General features: G+C 24.6%; 2 protein-coding genes across 2 annotated transcripts in view; one reads left to right on the top strand and one right to left on the bottom strand.

Moving 5' to 3' along the window:
• Positions 1-1,319: 1,319 nt before the first annotated feature.
• On the bottom strand, positions 1,320-1,994 carry LOC122531692. The gene is made up of 4 exons (XM_043659811.1): positions 1,972-1,994; positions 1,668-1,899; positions 1,481-1,535; positions 1,320-1,435 (listed from the first exon to the last, which is right to left on the bottom strand). Exons 1-4 carry the CDS (start codon positions 1,992-1,994, stop codon positions 1,320-1,322), a joined length of 426 nt encoding a protein of 141 aa, XP_043515746.1.
• Positions 1,995-2,693: 699 nt separating this feature from the next.
• The window catches only part of LOC122531691 (lachesin-like), a 42,748-nt gene continuing 22,159 nt past the window's right edge, over positions 2,694-23,282 (top strand). Inside the window, exons 1-3 of the mRNA XM_043659810.1 lie at positions 2,694-2,739; positions 10,735-10,847; positions 13,994-14,282. Coding sequence (XP_043515745.1) covers positions 2,694-2,739; positions 10,735-10,847; positions 13,994-14,282 — 448 coding nt within the window. The remainder of the gene's footprint in view (positions 2,740-10,734; positions 10,848-13,993; positions 14,283-23,282) is intronic.

Here is a 23,282-nt window from a genome sequence, read left to right as displayed (position 1 = left end):
TGTAACTGAAATTTAAACTCATATATTATATATATATACGTAGCTAATTCATACATCGTGAGGACACAACCTTGTATGAATTTGTATTATAAATGAAGTATTAAAATCCGCGAGACTATATGCTACAATTGGTAAACGATTCGTTATCAGCCATGTGAATACATGTACATTGTGATCCGTGTCTAATGGTACTATTAGATATAAGGCAATAAATTAGATAAAGAAATAAGTTGAAAAAAGAAATAATGTTATAGTTTTATTTATGTTTATGTTTATTATTTTAAATAAAAGAAGATTCACAATAAAACAAAATATTCATGGATAAAAAATTTTATTACTTGAAAATATTTCCTATTACGTTCTTTTAGATTTTTATGAACATTATCTAACGTATTCTGATACTTCATTATTTATTATATGAAATCTAAAAATAAACTTTTCTTTTCATTTTTCTTTTAATTTCTTTTAATTTTTATTTAATTCATCACAATACTTGATCATTATTCATAATAATTTCATCTTGATATACAATTTTTACATTTAATATTCTTTTTTATTCTTCTTTTCAACTTATTCTTTCTCGTAGAATTGTCTTATATCTGATTGTATAATCAGTTATGGATTAATCTATTATGTAATCACATAAAAATTTACATAAATTATGTTCATTGAAAATAAAAAAAAAGCATTTTGGAAATTTTCTGGATCTTAAATAATTCATTAGAAATTTGTTTAAAAGAACACATAAGTAAATCGTAAATCTATGTACAATTGATGTACAGGGTGTCAAGAAATTATTTGTCATGACCTTCATAGCGCGGTTCTACACCTTCGAATCGGTGAAGATCTGTTTAAAAAGTCGACCGCAAAATTGTCCTTGACTGGTTTTTTGAAGGTCAAATTTTTTTATGATTGCATCTTATTCTACTCATCGAGAAGATAAAATGTCTTCAAGGAACCATGGGTCGGAAATGACTCCTTTTCTCAGAAAATGATATTGAGCCTTCCATAATTTTTAAACCCATTTTATTTATATTATTGTTATATTTCATAGTAAAATATGGTATATCGCATAGATTTTATAATACTTACTTAATTTCTTCGTCTATTTCTTCTTCTAACCCACTACTATAACCCCATTCTGCCGAATTCTCTGCAGTAAGCGTGCTTATTGTCCAACTTCTACGTGACCGTCGTTGTGGTTTAGGCATTCCTGCATTCAAACTTCCATATTTCATCCAATTTTTTGACCAATATTTGGAATTTCACGCAATCGTTCGAATGCTATCTCAATTTGATTTTTTAATTGTGGAACTGTTCTAAACCATTGGTCCGAGCGGTAAACAATTTCTTTCACTGCTCCCCACAAAAAAAAAGTCCATTAGATTTAAATCTGGAGAACGTGGTGGCCATATGTGTGGAGCAGGCCGGCATCCTATTCACCGTATTCCGAACACATCATTCAAAAATACGCGAACACGTCGATTATTATGAGGAGGTACACCATCGTGCATGAAATAGACTGAGTGGCGTCTCTCTCGTGATATAATGCGACGTAATTCACTTAAGAGTGTGGGTTTTAAAAATTCTAAATACATTGCACCTCTCAACGACGAAGGCAAATATATTGGGCCAAGGATATGGTTTCCAATAATTCCTGCTCATACATTAATAGCGAAGCGTCCTTGATTGTGTCTTTGAAACAATGCATGAGGATTTCTGTGGGCCCAAATCCTCGAATTTTGTGGATTCAACATATTACTGCTCAAGAAACTACTTTCATCTGTAAAAAGCAATCGTTGCAGAATACGTGGTTCACGCTGCAGTTTATTTAATACCCAACAGAAATTTCGTCGAGTAGAACGATCGTTCCGATGTAACCCTTGAACACGTTGGAACCTGTAGGATCATAGACCCTCTTCGCGAATAATTCGTTGCAGATGATCTATCTCGTGAGAGATTCCTACTTGCCGAGCTATATTACGTAAACCCATCAGTAAATAAACTCGAGCAAGAGCAATGACACGTTATTCTTTACGCCAATGAACACGGGATCTGCCAGCTCTTCGGTGTGTAGAAACGTGACGCAAAATTGATTCTTCATCACTGAATTGCTGATCGATCCATTGAAAGTCCCGTCTATCGGGTATTTCTGTAGACGATAGTGGTCTCCCGTTATTTCCGATTCTGTCACGATATATTTGTCGTGCTAACGTATAATTTCCTCCCGCTTCATCAACAGCACGAAGCATTTGTCTAACATTCGTATACTTGTTTCGCCACATTTTGATCTAACTCGATTAACTCGCTCAGAAGTCGATACTGAATGGTAAATTCGAAGAGAAGATAATAAATCCGATAGATCGGATTACAGACAAAGAGATCTCTGTTTGAACCAAAGATAGATCAATTGTTTGTTTACGTCTTACATACAAGAAATGGACACATCGAGGAGCAGATCCCATGTTCATTGACGTAAAGAACAAGTCATTGCTCTTGCTCGAGTTTATCCACTGATGGGTTTACGTAAATAATAACAATAGTTTGACGTAATTTGCTTAAGAGAGTAGTTCGTAAAAATTCCAGTATAAATTCTATGCGATATGCCATATGAATTTACTATGAAATATAACAATAATATAAACGATATGCCATATGAATTTATTATGAAATATAACAATAATATAAACAAAATGGGTTCAAAAATTATGGAAGACTCAACATCATTTCCGACCTATGGTTCCTTGGAGACATTTTATCTTATCAATGAGTAGAATAAGATGTAATCATAAAAAAATTTGACCTTCAAAAAACTGGTCAAGGACAATTTTGCTCGACTTTTTTAACAGATGTTCACTAATCCGAAGGTGTAGAATTGCGCTATGAAGGTCATAACAAATAATTTCTTGACACCCTGTACATACATGTACAATGGATCAAATAAAATTTATTCTGATTATAGTAATAATAAGAACACATTTGTATATTTTAAGCAATCATATATATAGTTATGATACATACAGTATATACAGGATATAGTAGATTTTCATATATGAAAATTATATATTTTACATATGTTTTACATTTTTTATTTTAATTTATTTTCTAATATTTTCTAATAAAATATCACCATTTTCTTACAATCTATATAATTTCAGCTAACAAATAAATTAAAAATCCTAAACATGATTGAAACCCTTTTTCTTTTTTTTAAATATTTAAAATCTGCATATATATATATATATATATATATATATATATATATATATATATATATAGACTTTCGCGACTTTTTATATAAAAATCTTAAATTATAATATTTTATATAATATTTTAATATAAAAGTCTTAAATTAAGTTATAATTTTCTAATTTCATTTTTTAGTTGTTCCAAATATGTGTCTTTTATGAATGTAAAATTGTATATATAGGTCTGCAATATTTTTCAATAAAGAAAGTTTATATAAATACATATATTCTATTAGATTTATGTAATGCTTTGTAGACTTTCTATTATTCAAAGTTGTTAAAAATGTAGTTAATGTATATAATCGGATGGTTTGGCAATATTTTAACGAAAAAGTTTCATATAGATCAATAGATACAGAAATATTATTGAATACTAAGATATTTGTCTGAATTTAGATTTACTAAATTTTTACTTATAGACATGTTTGAAATCCAATGAGTAGCCATCGCGATTTTACAAAATTAAACACGATTTTCAACAATTTCAACTATCAAGAAGTATTGACAAATTAATCCCTTAAGCGATTATGTTGTATCTACGTAGGTACATGTCATGACCAAAATCACAGCGAGACTGAAATGTTGATGACAAGTTGTTTTATTCAAAAATAAAAATTACAAGTTGATTTATTTGAAAATAGTAAAAATTACTATTTATATTTATAATATCGAATTTAAGAATGTGAAAATTCAAATATGGGTTGTTCTGAAATTACATATAAATTCAGGTTCTCACAAGTATAAGTATCATTCGCAAAGTTCAAAAAATGTTCACAGTTATGCAATATTTCAGAGTACAAATTATAAATTACAATCTTCATATTTCAATGTTCAATATCCTAGATTCATCCTTTTGCAAAAACTTAATTTTCCAAAAGAAAGGGAAACGTCAATTTTTGAATAAGGATTGTCTCAAATTTTTCCAAATATTCGAAATGTATCTGTACATAATTCATGGTACGGGACATCCGCCTAGGCAGAAAAACTGTACTTCGAGTTTAGCTTGTGTATGAATTTAGAATGTTACTTGGTTATTGAGAACCTAAGAAACTCTTCCACATATCCAAGGTCAAGAGGATTTTTTGACAATCTCTAAGCATTATAGGTTGACAATTGCAACTATTTACGATTGTCAAAGTCATGTATATAAATAGTCAAAGTCATGTAGCATATGTATCAGTCTTTGAATTATTGTCATCAATAACGGATATAACTAGCAAATTATTGTGTATTTCAACATTTATGTTTAATATATTGACTTATAAAACCGCAGTGCCTTATATCTTAAAATGTCTCATTACAGAAATCAATTAATGTAAATTAATTTTTATTATCCATATTATGCTTTATTATCCATAAAATAAAAATTCTTCGAGTTTTTTAAATATTTTTACGATAATAACAGTATTCAAAATACATCATTTTACCTATATTTTTCATAATACACAACGATTTTGTCCAGTAGTTATAAATTGGACAAAATTGTTGTGTATTATGGAAATACCTAGTTATAAAATATTTATTTTCAACATCTTCTGTAAATGTAATTAAATACTAAAAGATAGAAAAATGAATTATATTTTATAAACGAAGTTTGACATCGATACACTGCAACGATTGCTTGACGTAATATTAATATCGGTATGCTGCACGTTAAATCAATGAAGCTGTTAATTACTTAGGTAATACGTGTACGATTATTAAAAAGCAAACATATCGTAAAATGGATTTAAATAATAATTATTAGTTTGATAAATAATAAATGATTTGGAAAGATAAAAAAAGTAACATTATATTGACGGTACCAAAGGTCATAATTACTCTGCGCAAATATACTTTTATGCAATATACACACACTGCACATAAGAGGCAAAAATGTACAATATTCTTGTAACAAATTTCTATTTAGATTCAATTTCTCTATTAATATTTATTGTAACAATAAAAAATACTAATGAATAGTGACATTGGATTAGTAAATTTTTAATTTCAATTACTTACATTTACAAATTCAGATTAGTTATACAGAAAAGTAGAGGGTTTTAAAGTAAATACTTTAATTTTAAATCAAATTTCTAAGAAAGATGATAAAGAGAAAAAAATGTAAGGTTACAGACAAATAAAAGCTCGAAGTTAACATTTTAAAAAAACTAAACGAAGTTCTGAATTTTCTGAAAAAATTACGAAGACTTCATCTAGTAGCTGTGTTTTTTGTGACCGAGAAATAAAACTTTTCAAATTAAATCCTTATTGTTTGCGTCATCAAGAGCTTAATTCGCTGTTTGACCTGAAGGTTATTGAATATTATTCTAGAGTTTTAATTAGAGTTCTAATTGGATAGAAAACTAAAGAAATTCTATATAATTAGATTAAAAAATTAAAAAAATCTAAATAAATTTAATATGAGCTTCATTTAAAATGACTAATAAAAGTTGAAATTCTTCATGGTCATTTTTGATTAAATAAAAAGAAAACGTTCAGAGTAAGTACAGTTATTTATTAATGTTTATTACTTAATTATAGTATTATAATTATAGTATTATAGTATTAATTATAGTATTATAAATTTATCTTATTATGCGTTTGATAATAAAGTATCGCTTGCAGACATATTTTTTTAAAATATTTATTTATCATTATTTCTAGGCAATATAATCCTTTAATACGCGGTACAGTATTTTCTTAATATCAGGAAGTTATTATACTTATTACAAAATACTTATTAATGAAGAAATAAACATTATTAGTATTAATTGTTGTACAATTTATTTCTCTAAGATAACCAAAGTATAATATTATAATGCTGTACATATACAAAAGTCGTCGCAGATTTTTAACACTAATTTTAATTAGGCCTTTCAAAAACCCAGGATTAAAAAGTGAAATATATATAGGCTGATAATCGTGATAGAAAATATTTCATGATAAAATTTTGTAAAAAGTAGATATAAACAAAATTTTAATATTTTTTGAATAAAATTTGCAATTTTCGAAATTTTCTTATAACATTCCTTTATCTACATATCTTCCTTCTATTTGCATCAAATTTCAGTCAGTATCTAATTAATTAAACTTTTGCTGGTTTTAATTTACTTATTTGAATCTGAACATCTTACTATATGGAAATCTACTATATGGACGAAAAATCACTACTGGGAAGTACAGAAATCACTACTAAGAATTAATGAATTCTTATTATATGAACTCCAATTACATGAACTATTTGTTCACTGACAAGTTTATATAAAGAAATTTTTACTATATTTTTATTAAAACATATTTTTTATATACATACAATTCACTTCAACTGATCCTGAGTTTGTATATGTATATCTTTTATAAAGTTGTACGTAAATATTCATTGTTAATTTTAATAAGATAATACAATATATTGGAATTTACAAAGTTTCTTGTTTATCAGTATACAGTATGCTAAAATAAATGAAGTGAAATGATTAATGAAGTCAATATTGATATTTTCTTTTAATTGTAACAATTAGATAATTTTGAATCTTCAATATAAGGATTTTTATTAGGCCAAGACAATATTTGATTTGAAGAAATTATTTTGTAATATTTCCTTAGAAGGGAAACTCATATCCCTCGACTTGATCTTTATCGAAAACTAAGTGTGCAACAAAAATAAGTTGATCAGGAAATCACCAAAAGACTCTATGAAAATCTAAATAAGCAAGAATATTATATTTTGTAGAAGAAAGTCAAATAGGATATTTATTATACATAAACTTTATATTATTATATAACTTTATATAAACTTGTTTTCAAGTATTCAAGCAATCACTGGAAATGGAATCCACATATTACTTTCAGTTGGATAATTGGGTAGTTAAAAACTTGAAAAAACGAACGTTAAGCTGATCATTAGTGTATCTGCTAATATTTACTGTGTTCTTGACTGTAGTCTTTTGATATTCTGTTACGGTCGATTGAACGTAATCCAATCTAGTGTACATTTTATGCTCTTTGAGTCTTGTACTCAAGCTCTTCCCGGCTTCATTAATGTATGTCCTGCTGCAAAAGCAGAGTATCTTACAGGCTTCTGATGTAGATAAGCATAGTATTGCATCCTGCAAGATTATGCATAAATAAATAAGAAATAAATAAGAAATAACTAATTTTTGTATCAGTTACTTGTATAAATAATTATTATGGTCAGTTAACAAATTATTTAATTATTCAAAATTTCTTTTACATAAAATGAACAAACAACTTATTCTATAGAAAATTACAAGACATAGTAACTTTCTTAGTTTAATTTTTTAATTTAATCTAATTTAGTTTTTTGATATTTAGTTGAATAAAAAAAACTTTCTTTGCCATTTTTAGTTCTTATTCTAATGCTAATTTAAATTAGATTATAAAAATAGCAGCAAGTGATCGAAAAAAATATGTTATACAGACATATTGATTTATACAGTATACTAAATTATGAACACATTTTCTTTAATAAATTGGAGTTCTTGTAGAAAAATGATGAACATCAAAGTTTTTAATTCACTTTTAAAGAACATGTAAATAAAAACCGTTTTCAATTTTGTATAAAAATAATTTAGAAATAAATAGAATTAGTGGTTACAGTATTTGCAAATTTTAATGAGATTGAGTTTTTTATACAACAAAGAAGTGGTACATATGAGATTTTCTACAAATATGATTTTCTCATAAATTTCTCCATAAATATAATTCTTTTTTTCGACTACATTAATACAAAAAATACTCAGATTATTGTATACTTAATCACATTTAGAAATAAATACAAATTAAATTTTATAAATAAAAATTTAAATAAATTTTTTTTCTCCTGAATAATTTTTGTAAAAAATAAATGTAGTGTTTTTGTTATGAGTATTTCTCTAATTATGCGACATTTAATAATAAAATAAAATTGAATTTATATGAAATATTTTCTCTGACTATTATAAATATTAAATGGATTTTAAAAATAAAAAAAATGAAGAAATATCACATTTAATACCAATGAACACAATGCAATGAGTTTTTATTATTTTTTTGAATATTCTTTGACTTTATTTATAAATAATACGTATTAAATTTTATTTTCAAATCATTTTCGGAATTTATTGTATAGACTTTTTAAATTATCCAACTGTTTGTAAAACACGAACAATTTGAGCTAGTTTTGCTATAATACTTAACTAAACTAAATAATGCAACAATACTTATTGCTATACAATACTTAACTAAACAAAACTGTACTAAACAATGAATTAACATGTATGCTAGATTCAATTAATTTTAGACACACTTTCGTCATTAAAATACCTATTTTAATTAAATTAGTTACTCTGTTTTGAGAAAAAATTTTCTTAATATTTTGTTATTTCCTATTTTATTAATTTTTTTTTTTTTAACAAAACTTTGTTGTAGCTAATATGTATTATTATATATAAATATTAAACTAATAGAATTGGTATTATAAACAAAGGACTGTTTACTACATCTATAATACATCTATTTATTTATCGTTTAATGCTTATCAATTCATTGTAACTGATTTGGTGGCCTGTCTTAATCTAAAATTTAATTTTGAACTTTAAATTATCTTATCATAAAAAATTGTCACTGTTTTCTCTTATATTAAAAAGATTTAAAGAAAAAAAAGATGTTCAATATGTAAATTTAATAGAAACAATTTAGTGATATGGAGCACACTGCTTTTAAGAAGTTTCTCATTGCTTTTATTTCAGTAAAGATCAATAGCTAGTGATAACATGAATTATTGAAATCACGTTTATTTTCTTACCTTCATTAATACAGCTTAATTTAATTTAAATTTCAACGAGGTAATATTATTCGGCTACAACATACATTGTGATTATATACTCCAAAAAAGATTGCGAGGATTTATGCATTTATAAAAAATTTAAAACTGCAAAATTATGTACATATACAATCGAAAGTATATTCAAAGTATAATGTTTTTCACAATGTTTGATACGTAAGGCAAGTTTGTATGTTTGCAATTATAATTTCAAAAATATGGATTAGCATAAATATCCACAATATTCTAAATTAAAAAATTTTTAAACAGTCTTAAATAAATATAAATCTTATAAAAAATAAATAGAAAATACTCGATTGTAGAATTTTAAAAAATAATGAAACATCTACATCAAACCAGTCGGTACTGAAAACAGTAATTTTAAATTCATAAATTGACAAGCAGTCAATTGAAAAATAATTAAAGATATGAAAAGAATAATATTTCAATTCATTATTATAAAATATCAATGATATATATTTCTATGAAAATGGAAAATCACATTTCTTCAGAATAATTTATTATATATTTTACATGTATACAACGAAACAATTGATTATTATTTTTCGTGTTTCATTCAAACTCTTTACAAATGAAAAATAATCAATTCTTTTGATGAAAAGAAAATATTAACGAAGTTATAAGTAAAATATGATAGAATAATTATAACTTCCTATCATCTATTTTTATTTTTTTGTATTCTAATAAAGAAATACTGTTTTAAATATTTATTAATATATGAGATATTTAGGAAAACAAAAGATAGATATCTTAGAAATTTCATAGCCTTCTAGATACATATTTGCAGTGCAATATGTTAAGTAAACATGTTTACTTATATGCATGAGTTCTCCCTCTTTGAAGGCTGAAGCCTTCAATGCGGATGTAAATAAACTCATATTCTAATACCAGCATAAAATATAACAGAAAAAATACACTTAGATGCAAAATAATAATGACCTAATATAACGCGGAACAAAATGATTTTTGAATAAAATATTCTTTGCAACATATTCATTCTTTGATTTACTTAAAATTTATTTTATTAACCTATTGCGCTGGAATGATGTGCTACGCACATCGAGAATTTTTTGTTCCAAAATTGTGACATTTTCTCAGTTTTAAGTATATTTAAGTATTTTAAGTATATTAAGTATATTTAAGTAAAATAGACAAAACAAATAATAAATTTATTACTACTCAATAATTTCTATCTAGTGATATCATACCGACGATTTCAAAAAAAAGCGACGAAATATTGTACGGTTTGGTCACTCGTTATAGTGCGCAATCAGTTACGAGCGCAGATGGTTAATTTTTATTTATATTACATACATATCTATCTATTTAGTATACTTATTTTCTGTTGTATTATTGTAAGTGAGAAAAATATATATTAAATGGCTTGTTTTTAGAAATAGCTTCTAAGATATTACAAAAAAAAAAAAAATAAAAATAAAATTCTAAGCATAGATATTTAAAAAATACAGTTTTATCATTTCATTCAGCAGTATATGTACAATATATCTACATAAAATATTTCGAATTGAAAAACATGTTATACGTAAAAATATATTTTTCTATCAAAATTTTTATTTTTCTCTTTCTGTTTTATAACTAAAATATCAAAAAATGATTTTAAAAAAACATAAATTTATTTAAAAATATCCTTTTCTATTGCAGATTCGAACACCGCTACAGGACCTGTATTTATCGCTCCAGTTGGAAATCAAACAGCTGCAATTGGTCGTGAAGTCGTTTTCTCTTGCTGCGTCCGCAATATTGGAAAATATAAGGTAATTAAATATAAATAAACTTTCATTAGTTTACGATAATGATTAGTTTACGATTCACTAACAAAAATGCAAATAGTTCATAAATATTTACAATTATAAAATTATGAAAGCTAATTTAATATTTTTAATTTTATTCATATTAAAAATGTTAGAAAATAAGAAATTCGTTGTATAAAGAGTATACATTCATAATTCAAAATCGGAGTACATTCCTATTTTTCGATACTGTAATTTTCATTCTTCGTGAGATTCAAATAAACACACATTATTTCTCATATTATTTCTCATGAATATTTGTATTTATTCAATTTAATTAATTAGATCAAATTATAATCATATTATATTTACTTCATAGAATATAAAAATAATTTTCGAATCAATTCATCTCAACTACTTTCTTTGAAATTATTTCATATATCAATTTATTGTTTGTTGTTTAATGTTAATTATTTTAATATCTTACAATTTTTATAATTGTAAGTATCATCTAGAATTAAGAATTAAAAATTTTGATAAAACACGTAAAAATTCATTTCAACTGATTTATAAAAATAATAATGAAGTTATCAAAATTAAATCCAAATATTTGTGATAAAAATTATAGAAACATATCGATTTTCAGGTACTAAGAAGGTTAAACATTAATTTTGTTCATAAAAGTTCAAGAATAATTCGAAAGTTTTTTAGTCAAATATAAACAAAATTAAATTTTTTTCTTTTTTATTACGTGTATATAGTTTATTATACATATATTAAATATAATTTCAAAAATTACTTCAAAGAACGGAAGAAATTTTAATAATATCAGGTAGTGAAAATGAGTGAATTAAAAAATGTCACTCAAGAATTTAAAAGGCGACAAAATTAAAAATTTTTGTTCTTTCTTTCTTTTTCTTATTCTCTCGTTACGCATGCATTCTCTTTTTTAATTTCTTTTACATCAACAATAGCTTCGTGCTTGTGTAATCATAAGGAGCAATATAAGTTGTTCCTATGTTATATAAAAAAAAAGAAAAAGATTAATTCCATTAACTTATATTTTAACTTAACACTTTTATGAAAAAATTTTCTTGAAGTTTTTTCCCTTCTTTTTATTGAATTTAATTTAATCGAGAATTATTCTCCTTCTAAGTATATTTAGTAATAAGTTTTCCAATCGAAATCTATATATTCCGAGAGGAAAGATGAACGAGTAAGGAAAGTGGAAGCACAGAAAGCGTGAAAAAAGGGATAGTATAGAAAGGGGTGATAATATGTGTGTATGTTAGAAAGAGAGAGTTGGAAGTACGTGGGATCGAGGAGCAAGTAGAGACGGAGAAGACACATTTTCTCTGGCGACAGATTCCACCCGTAAAGTATCCACCTAGATGAAATATTCGGTCTATAGAAAGCCACTCAAGGCAGCTTGGCAGGCAGGGATGGATTAAGATAAGCTCGGCCCCCAGTCAAATCCAAATAGTTTCCGGAGATCTTTTATAAGGGAAAATGCCAGCCAAACTTATAAACGTTGTTTTACTTTCATATTGTTTTCAAATTGAATGGAAAAAATGGCTGGATTATAATATAATATAATCAAAATTGATAGAAATTAATTTGATATTTATATTTATAATTTTTCTCTTTTCCTGCTGTTTGACTTTTTTTCGGTCTAATACATTTACCGAAATTAATTTCATTTCTTATTCGTTTCTCTCACGATTGTATGTAATGCCTGTTCAATTAATTTTCGCGTATCTATTAATTTTTATGGAGTATATGACAGACAACATTTTCAGATAATAAATTAAGCTGATAATTAAATCATTAATTAAATTATTAATTATAAAAAATTATGAATGTTTTTATATCATTCTCACGCTTGTTATAAAAATTAGAAATAAAATGAAATAACGTCTAGTATAAAAATAAACTCGTTCACATATACACTTTTAAAATAGCATATTAAATATTATTACTTTCAAAATTTAATCATTTTCTTTATTCTATTTCTCTATAAATATATACAGAATGTTCCAGGAGGAAACCGAATAATTTTATGTGCTTGATAGATTATAATAAATAAAGAAAATTATACAGAATAAATAAAGAAGATCATACATTCATTTGGTTTTTATTTAAAAAACAGATTTCATGTAATTGGAATAGAAAAATAATTTTTTATGTCTTTTATGTCTTTTCATAACTTTCATATCTTTTATATATTTTTGTATTTTTTTTTACTGTATATATATCTTACTTTTTACTATATGTCTACATCTTTTTTTACTATAAATAGATATTCAAAATGGCGACTTCTTTCTGTAGGACAGTACAACAACAATAATTCAAAAATGTGAAGAAGTAATACAAGCAATGCCATTTGAAATGAAATTAATAAAATGGACCAGACGATCATTAAAACTTCGAATAGATCTCTGTTTAAAAATCGTCATTTTGAATACCGCTTTTTAATCTATACAAGTAAAAAAAGATATAAAACATGTAAAAGATTATTTCCCTCTTTCAATTAAAAAAAATCTATTTTTTAAAATAAATAAAAAAGCAAATCCATAATGTAAACTTTTTTCATTCAGAATGACTTACCAAACATTGGCAAAATTATTCAGCTTTCTCCTGGGACACTGTGTGCGCGCGCGCGCGCGCGCGTGTGTGTGTGTGTGTGTAAATATACACATGTATTTTTACATTCTTTGATTTTCGTAACATAGTTCAAAATGTATATACTAAAGAAAGGTGAATGAACTTATTCCTCAATCCAATGCTTTTAAAAGAGATGAGTAAAGAATAAGAAAAACAGTTTCTTGATTAACATGTTGATTACTATGGTGTTTTTAAATATTTTAGAATAATTAAAATAAAACGAATATCATCGATAAAAAAATTGTAAAGGACATAACTAAATAATACTGCATAGTTTGCTTTGTATTTTTATTTTAACGTAATATTTTATATTAAAAATTAAAGGATTCATCCCATATGCAAAACGTGTAAATTTCGTATAACAGTCAACGTGTTAATAGAATGTGATGTATCAAAGAATCATTAAGGTTATTCGAGGAATACAAGTACTACATGAAAATTTTCGTTAAAGTAACGAGCTAGTCGTTTACACGGCAAGGGTAGGGAAATGACAATGGATTTTCCAGGTTGGCTGGCTACGTGCCTCGGACCAGACAATTCTCTCAGTCCACACAAGAACAGTAACGCACAATGCACGTATCTCGGTCTCGTATGAGCCCAGCGGATGTTCCGGGTCCAGCACAGTATCCGGTAACGCCTTCGGAGTGACAGGAAGTAGCCAAGCCATGGAGGAAGTCGTCAACGGCACGTGGCGGCTCCACATTCGTCAGCTAAAGGAATCAGACAGAGATTGTTACATGTGTCAGATTAACACTAGCCCGATGATATCAGAACTTGGATGTTTGGATATTTTAGGTAAGAATTATTTACATTCTATGTAGAATACATTTAAAAGTATTTTTAACATTAAATGTTAAAAGTATTTTTAACATTTAAAAGTAATTAACATTAAGAGAATTTTATTTTCTATTTTCTATTTGTTATTAAGTCATTAAAGGGGTCAATGTTGCATATAATATATATATATATATATATATATATATTCGCCATTCTTATGTTGTTTTATACTATCAAATATTATTTTTTTATATTGAAGCTATGGAAGGAAATTTCAAGTAATCGAAATATTTATAATATTATAATAAATTATTATTTCATTCCAAATTAAGATTTTATATTCGATTGAAGGACTGAGAGTAAAGAATAGAAAGGGAAATAGGAAAAAAGTTTTCCTTTCACTTAGTAGTTTCTTCGTTTCATCAAAAATAAATATTTGAAAAATTTCATGGATCAGAATAATAAAATTTATGACGAGCTACGTAAAAGTTCCAATAATTTAATCAATGAAATTAATATTATTAATTTAAAGATCTTGTATTGCGTTTTGGACTGTGATGACGTAAGCCATTCAACAATTTCTCATGTTATTTAATGTACGCAATAGGATTAGTCAGGGTTTAAATCGCACGAATTATACATATATGGCGGCGCGATGAAATATACTGCAATTAGTGGAGACTGTAATGAATGTTACTTCGCAAAATGAGGGAGGGTTAATATGGTAATCGAACGTTTAATCTTTCTACTCAGATACGAGTATGCTATAAATTGGACGATAATAAATAGTCACGATCAAAACACAAAGAAATCCTAGTAACTAGTTCATCTTATTATTCATTTCATTCAAACTATTCTGCAAGTATTTAACTTTTAAATCCACTTAAGATAATGAAACTTTTATCCTGTTATAAATAGTTTCTTTTAGGAATTGAGTAAAACTTATCAATTAGTTTTTCTATTTAAAATTAGTGACAAAAATATTACTTTAAAAATTTGTTAAAAATTAAATACAATAATATATCAGTTGTGTACGAACAAATAAATAAATGATATAATCATTTTATTTAGAAATATAAAAATGATAATTTTACCTCTTTACTTTAAAATTACAATTGCTTCAAATAATTTTATTAGAATTTTTCAAAATATATGTAAATGACACAAATATTCCCAAACATCCAATTATGTTATATTTTCTAAAAAAAAAATATACAACATTCTAAAAAAAATTTAATTCAGTTAATCATATTTCTACAAAAATATCATTTTACGAAAATTATGACTAAAAAATCTATAAAATAAATAAAGTAAAATTAAATCCATTATATTTCCTGTTTATTTAAATAAAACCTGGTTCAATTACAGTGAGATATTAGATAGTATATGAAAAAATCTCAATAATTTTTTACTCAACCTTCAATTACTTTCAATAGAAACAAAATAATAAAAACGTAATCACTATATTATAATTATTATATTATGATTAGTACTATAATTGAGAATATGTAATTAATATATCATTTTTAATTCGCCATTTATGTATCAAAAATATTATTTACAGAATACTTATGACATCTATCATTATACAAATTTTACGATACAATTGCATTATTTTATTATTTCAATACATATTTTTATTTATTTATACTAGTATCTTCGAGCAACCAACGTTATGTACGCATGAAAGAATTAAAATTTTTTTTTTTATAGTGACAAAGATAAAGAGATAAGATAAGTAATCCAATCTATATGTATAATGTTTATACTTATACGAACGTTTTGTTATATTCTTTATTTCAATCCAAGAATATTCAAATAACTACGATATTTTCTCAAAATGAAACATGACTTCAAAACGTTACATAAATATTTCTCGTCTTTATATTGCTAAAGATTTATCGAATTAATATCGGTCTAATGATAGAAAAAACCGTCAAGACTTTCATCTGAAATAGAATAATACACAATACATAAATTTAATTATGTAATATATAGAACATATATAGAATTCGTTTTTCTATGTTTTTGTAGTTTTGTATAAATACGCAGAGTATTTCATTTAAATTAAATTAATTCTTTTGAATATTTTCAAAACTTATAATAGAAGCATTATACAATGCAGATAAAAGTTAAGTATTTTCAATAAAACATTAAAATATCATTTAAGTTAATTTTTGCATAAACCGATCTACTATATTGATTTATGTGTTAAAAAGTATATATATAATTCTATTAAACAAAACAGAAACTTGATCTCTATATATATATATATATATATATATCTAAAAAGAAATTAAATTATGTCTTCCATTATTTAATTTGTATTTATCAGTCATTATCAATATCATTAATAATGTTAGATGTATTCAAAAGAATTAATTTAACTAAAATACTGTATAATACTATATAGACTCGAGGAAGAAACTCAAGAAAATTCAAGCTTTTCATCTCTAAAAAGAAGCATTTCTTTTACGACGTTTTTCATACTCTGTGTTGCTTTGCTAGACACGACTTTCACGTCCAGAAAAAAGAAAAACGTATTTCATTGGCCTTTTGCCAATAAATCGATCCACCTATTTGTCTGTCTTTGCGCAACTCTGTCTTACAATACAAATTACACGTATTTCATTTACTTACTTGGTTAATAATAAATGTTCATTCGCAGAAATTGATCACCTATTTCTTGATTACATGATGTTAACAAATCCAATTTAGTTTTAAATAATAGGAATCACTTTTTTGAATACATAAAAATAGAAAATTATTGAATATTGTAATTCTGAACGCTTTTAAATTGTATGAAAAATTAAAGTTTAGAAAGTTACAATGATTATTTCTACAGATTCAAGAAAAGTTTTTCCAAATGTGTTACACAGTAGCTATTTGTAGATATCTTTGATAAGAAAGGACCATCCAAAAAAACTTAGGAATGACTTTTCGTTCAAACACAATTAAATCAATGATTTTTTTAACTTAAATAATTCAGTATGTTTTTATACGAAATAACAAGTTGTATTGATAAAATATAGTTTTATTTAAGAAATGTTGTTACGTCTTTTATGTGCCTAACTGAAGGTTACAATGTTTTTCATCATTCAAATTTTGATCAAAACTTTTTTTCATAAGTAATTTTTGTGTTAAAATCATGAAATTAGAAGTTTCACTACGTAAATCTTATTATTTGATCAGTAGCATATTACTATTTGACAGCAAAGTGTAGAAATAAATTTTAAATAAAATTAATCTAAAACATAACTGATATTTTAATAATTGTATTTTTCAAGAGAAAAACATATTAGACTTATAATAAATACAATTTATATACAATTTCAAGACTACAGACAATTTCATATTTTTTGAATAAATTATGTTTGATCGAAAAATATAGATTCTTAACAGTTGTAATATAGATAACTTCTGTTTACTCTATATATAATCTTGTAAAATCTTGTCTAATGTATAATCTTTCATCGACCGAATTAATTTTTCTTTTAATAATTATAGATAATATTTTAATATGACTTAAGTGAAATTTAATTTCTCAACTTGAACTCATTGAAATATTTCTCCAACTTAGTATATTCGCTAAATTCTTTTCTTAATTTAAAATGTTTTGAAAAATGAAAAATTCACATTCGAAAAACAGCATTTAAAGAATTTATCCAATAAAAAGAGCTTTTATAAAAGTTGAATATATGTACATTTGAATATATTTGGTACACATATATTTTAAAAAAATATATTTACATTAGTAGTGCATATTTTTATTAATTGTGCATAAAAATTAATTTGAAAATATATTGTTTTTATTTTGTTCTTGTCTACAAAAATGAAAATTTTATGAAATATATTATATATAATATAATAATAAAATATATAATGAAATATATTATATATAATATAATAATAAAATATATAATAAAATATATAATTGTTCATATATATGTATACATTATATCATACACAATATATACAGTATATGTATATGTATAATAATATATATAGATATAAACATATATATAAGTTTATATAAGTTTGTATATATATATATTATAATATCGAATAATATTGCTAAAATTCGTTATAAATTATTTAGTGATTAATAAGTATACGATCAAATGAAAATCATTCTAAATACAAAGATCAATTATCCAAATTTTAATTCCCAATCTAACCTAACCCAAATATTCATTCACTCAATAACCAAAGTGTAAATCGTATACATCAATGACTACAATTTTTCAGAAAGAGATCAAATAATAATACTAGAATTAATTGAAAGAATACCAATTAGAGACTGTGTGCAGAGGCTAAAATAATAAATTTCATTTGATTTAATTCACAATTATAAAATAACAGAGTTTGTATTTACCTTGATTCTAAGGATAAAATTGAAATATTACTATTACAGCTGTTAGAACTAAAGCCATTAACTATTTTAGTATAACACAGCTGTTATAGGTATTAGGACACTTAGGAAAAGTTAGGTAAACCTGAATAATTATTACATAAATTGAGAAATTATTGAGAAATTATTAAAGCTTTTAAGAGTTATTATCTTATTTGAAATCTTACACTATAAAAGAGCTACATATTTGAATACTTCCATCAATTATATTTAAATTAACTATTACTTAATAAACTAATATGTTATCATGTTGATTATTATTTCTGTTGTAAATAATTCTGCAAATGAAATTGAGAATTTGGGTAGATCTAGAAAATTTTCCTATTTTTAGAGCACTAATTATAATTAATTTTACGTTTCAACCGAGTTCGTACAACAGTAAAGAAATTTTGTAAAAGACTACGCATTTCTTGTTTCAAAATTTTTCCTCAGTTTATTATTTTAATCGACAGTGAAAAAATTAAACGGACGTGATTTCTCTTTTATTTTCAAATTTTATATTTTTATATTTCGTATAAGTTTATTTATAGCTGGGAAAACTTATTTTCAAAGAGAATTTGGAATTTCTTCCTGCACTTTAATAGCAACTGACGCATCATAAACTAGTCTCAAGTCATATGCAAGCGATTAATGTCGTTATTTTGAATTTTCCTTAGGTGATGTGTAATCTTAGAGACGAATATTAAAGGAATCTGTTAATTTTTCATTACTCAGTGTTTATTTACAAGTATAATTTTTATGCATCTTACCCTTCAAATAAAGAAAATGAAATCAAAATTCATTTAATTGCTTCATAAGATACTATAGATGAGTTATTTCGCGATACATCGTTCGTACGAATGAGATATCTTATTTATTTGATTATTAAGAAAAAAACTAAGGCACGAAACCTCATAAGGGATATTAAATAAATGCTTTTAGGAAGAAGTTTATCTATTTTTTTTTTTTATTTTGTTAAAAAAATCTGAATAAATATGTGTTGTAATAAATAAAGAATTGTGATAATGAATTAGAATGTGCATACAAAATAAATTTGTATACAAATAAAATTATAATGCAGTATTATGTATTATTCCATACTTTAACCTTTTAAGTGTTTAATCCGTGTTAGAGTATTATACAGATGCTTAAAATAATTATTATTATTAGAATAATAGCTATTCAAAATTCATAATGTATTGTAATCAATATTATAATGTATTCAATAAATGTATCAAAATATGTATTGTTACATATTCATCATTCGGTACTAAATTTCTAGATTTTTGGTTATTTTAATGAATACTTAAAAGGTGAATTGTCATAATAGAAGTGAACAAAATTTTTCCAAATGCAACATATGTTTCATACAATATCCATGATGTTTTGTATGTTGATTTTTGATATCTGATCTATTGCATTTGACGAATAATATTGTGCCGCAAGATATTTTATCTATAGTTACGAAGCATAATAATTTGCATAAGTCTCATATTGTATATACGTATATTCTCAGATTCTCCTAATCTCGGACACAACTTTTCTATTTTGACATATTTGCAATATATACATAATCGTAAACGTACCGAGCAATTTCTACGAAGATTTGCAATCTACGAAGAATGCAATCCATTTAATTCACTTAACTTTTTCTTCTTTTTTTAAATAAGATTTAGATCAAGGTCTCAAATCTTCATGAACAGTTTCTGTCAATTTTTATTATATATTTTACATTATTATTTTATGTAAACACAAAATTTTGATCGATCGTCTGGTTTTATATGAAATCAAGTGACCTAATATTTTTAAATGGAAAAATATATATGTAAATATTTTCCTATAAAATGTATCACTAACGATTCCATATGAATTTATTGAAAAAATTCAAAATAAAGTTGTTAAATCGAAAAAATTAATATTGTTACTTTAAAAACTTAACTTTTAGAAACTAGATACTCTTATATTTTTAGACGACATATGTATATTTATTATTTAAAAAATTTATATAGTTATTATTTAAAAGATTTAGTAAAACAAAGTTAATATTGAGTAAAATAATTCTAAAAATATTACGATGTACAATTTAATTTGAATCAAGTATTATACGATTATAAGTATACATAAAGTACATAACAACGTTAATATAAATATATAATTGCATCAATACAAATTTATGTACAATTATATAAATACTTGTAGAATCATGCAGAAAGAAAAAAGATAAATATGTTCATAACGTAATTATACTAACAAAAATCAAAACTAATGATTTATAATCAAATTTGTTTATAATCCAATTTTACTTCATTAACCTATTTTTTTGAAAAATATATTTAAAGTTGATAACTTTGTGCAACGCAATGCACGTGTTGTATGTAAACATTGATTAATTCGTTATTTAAAATCCATCCTAAAGAACTTAATGATTTTCCAAATGCATTAACATGTAATCACATATTGATACTGATGCACAAATGCAATATCCTGTTTATGATATATACAGAAATACAGCAATATAATTCGATTATAGGTCAGTCAACAGTCAATCAGAAAATGAATTTATAGAATTCATTAAACAAATTCGCATTTAATACATGTGCTTATCTTTTACAATCAAAAAATAATAATCATAATGCATTATTAAGACTTAAATGGTCTTAAATGTCTTCTCTCATTTAGGTATCTTGTTCATCACAATTGAAGTTCTTACTTAGAAGTCTCTTCTTTCAGTCTCACTTTCTTTTTTATCTTTTATTAAATGATTTAATTTTGAAGTATTTCTTTTATTTTAGACATATCGATACCGGTTTTATGAAATTATAGAACAATTCTGAAAAAATACAAAGTTTTAAAACAGAAATTAAAATAACACTAGTATGATAAAATGTATTAACAATAAAATAATTGATAAAAATAAAATAGTCAAAATGACCAATTTTTCCAAGAAATCATAGATTTATAACGATACATTTTAAAGGATTTGAGTGATTTTTTATAGAAAATGTAAATGAAAGCTCGTGTTTTTCACTTTAATATAAACATTTTATATTCCTTGCGTTTTAATTCATGTAAGTTTTACACTTTAGTTCAGAGCTCTAATATTGGTAATATTGTTATTGTACATATTTTTTGTGAAAATTATTTGATGAGAATATTAAGTAAAATGCCAACATATTGAATTCGACTGAATAAAATTCATTTATTTATTTTAAAGAACATTAATTTAAAATTTTTTTTAACGTACATATCTATTGGAATTAAAGAAATTAATTGCAATAAACCAAATTATGTAGTTCATATACTTCTCAAGGAAATTTTTTGTATTAATAATAAGATAGCAACATGGACAGGAACATAAGTTGGACATTTTACAATACAATATTTTAGTCTTTCTGAGATACATATAATCCATTGAAATTATAAAGATTAACAAATATGAATCAAATTTTCATAAAACAAATCTTGAGTTCTAATAAATAAAAGTACCATTCATAACTAGTTGGAAATTAAAACTATTGAATTATTATAAAATCATTTGAAAATCTTTAAACGTGAAAATAATATCATCATAATCATACGTAATTTGAAATTTATATTTCTGCAACTTCTAATTAATTAATTAATTACATTAAACTGTACTATAATTAAACATGTACTATAATTATACGCCTCAAGAGAAAAGATATTGAAAAAGTAATATGTACTGAATATATCTTTCTAAATGAAAATCAAACCAACCCACTTCAGCATAGCAATAGTATCGTTAATACAATTAACTTCATTTTTTGTAGTATAAGTATTGCTTATACAAATACGTAGCTATTATCTTATTATTATAACACAAATTATAGAAATTAATTTAAAAATTAATATATAGGATGTTTTATTTTAATCTCCCAAATATTTCCAAAAATACAAAATGCTGAAAAATATGTTTCGGACAAAATTTATATGATATGGAAGAGAGCAGACCATGCTATCATTTATTTGTTTTAACAACAGTTATTGAAAAAGCTTGTAATGTTAAATTGAAACCTATATTTTTTACTGTGTATTGTCATACGTAACATCGAAACATTTTCAAAACACTATTTGTATGCATTATTTGCGTAAGCTATTCCTGAGATATTTTAAATTTGAGTATCATTGACATTAGTGTTACTCGATATATAGAAGGGAGGAGATTACAGTCGGACTTCCTACATTATAGGAGTTCATACATATGAAAAGACCCGATTGTGCGTATTATAAGCATATTAGACTATGTTCAAATTCTCGGTCGTTTAATTTGACGAATATTTTCTGTTTGCATACCACTGTACGGTGTCGTCTTCAAAACATCTTTACCTGTTTAGATTTCACAATTTGTATGACTAATAAATCGAAATGAAATAAATATTTACATACAATAAAGAAGAAATATACCTATCATGTTCTAATTGCTTTCCCTAGTCTACTTTAGTAACACTAATGCTGATAGCACATTAATTGTAAGACTTTATATCTTATGCCATAAAGGAATAATTTATGATAAAAATACATATATGTAGGTAGTGTTATAAAAATGTTTCAATGTCAACTATAATAAAAAATCAAAGTTAAATTTAAAACTTTAACATTGACTTTCA

This window comes from Frieseomelitta varia, unplaced genomic scaffold, assembly GCF_011392965.1.
Source record: "Frieseomelitta varia isolate USP_RPSP 00005682 unplaced genomic scaffold, Fvar_1.2 scaffold_411, whole genome shotgun sequence".
In the NCBI taxonomy this organism is placed as follows: domain Eukaryota; kingdom Metazoa; phylum Arthropoda; class Insecta; order Hymenoptera; family Apidae; genus Frieseomelitta; species Frieseomelitta varia.
The sequence above is the reverse complement of the archived record's forward strand: the minus strand, read 5'-3'. Positions and strand labels throughout refer to the sequence as shown.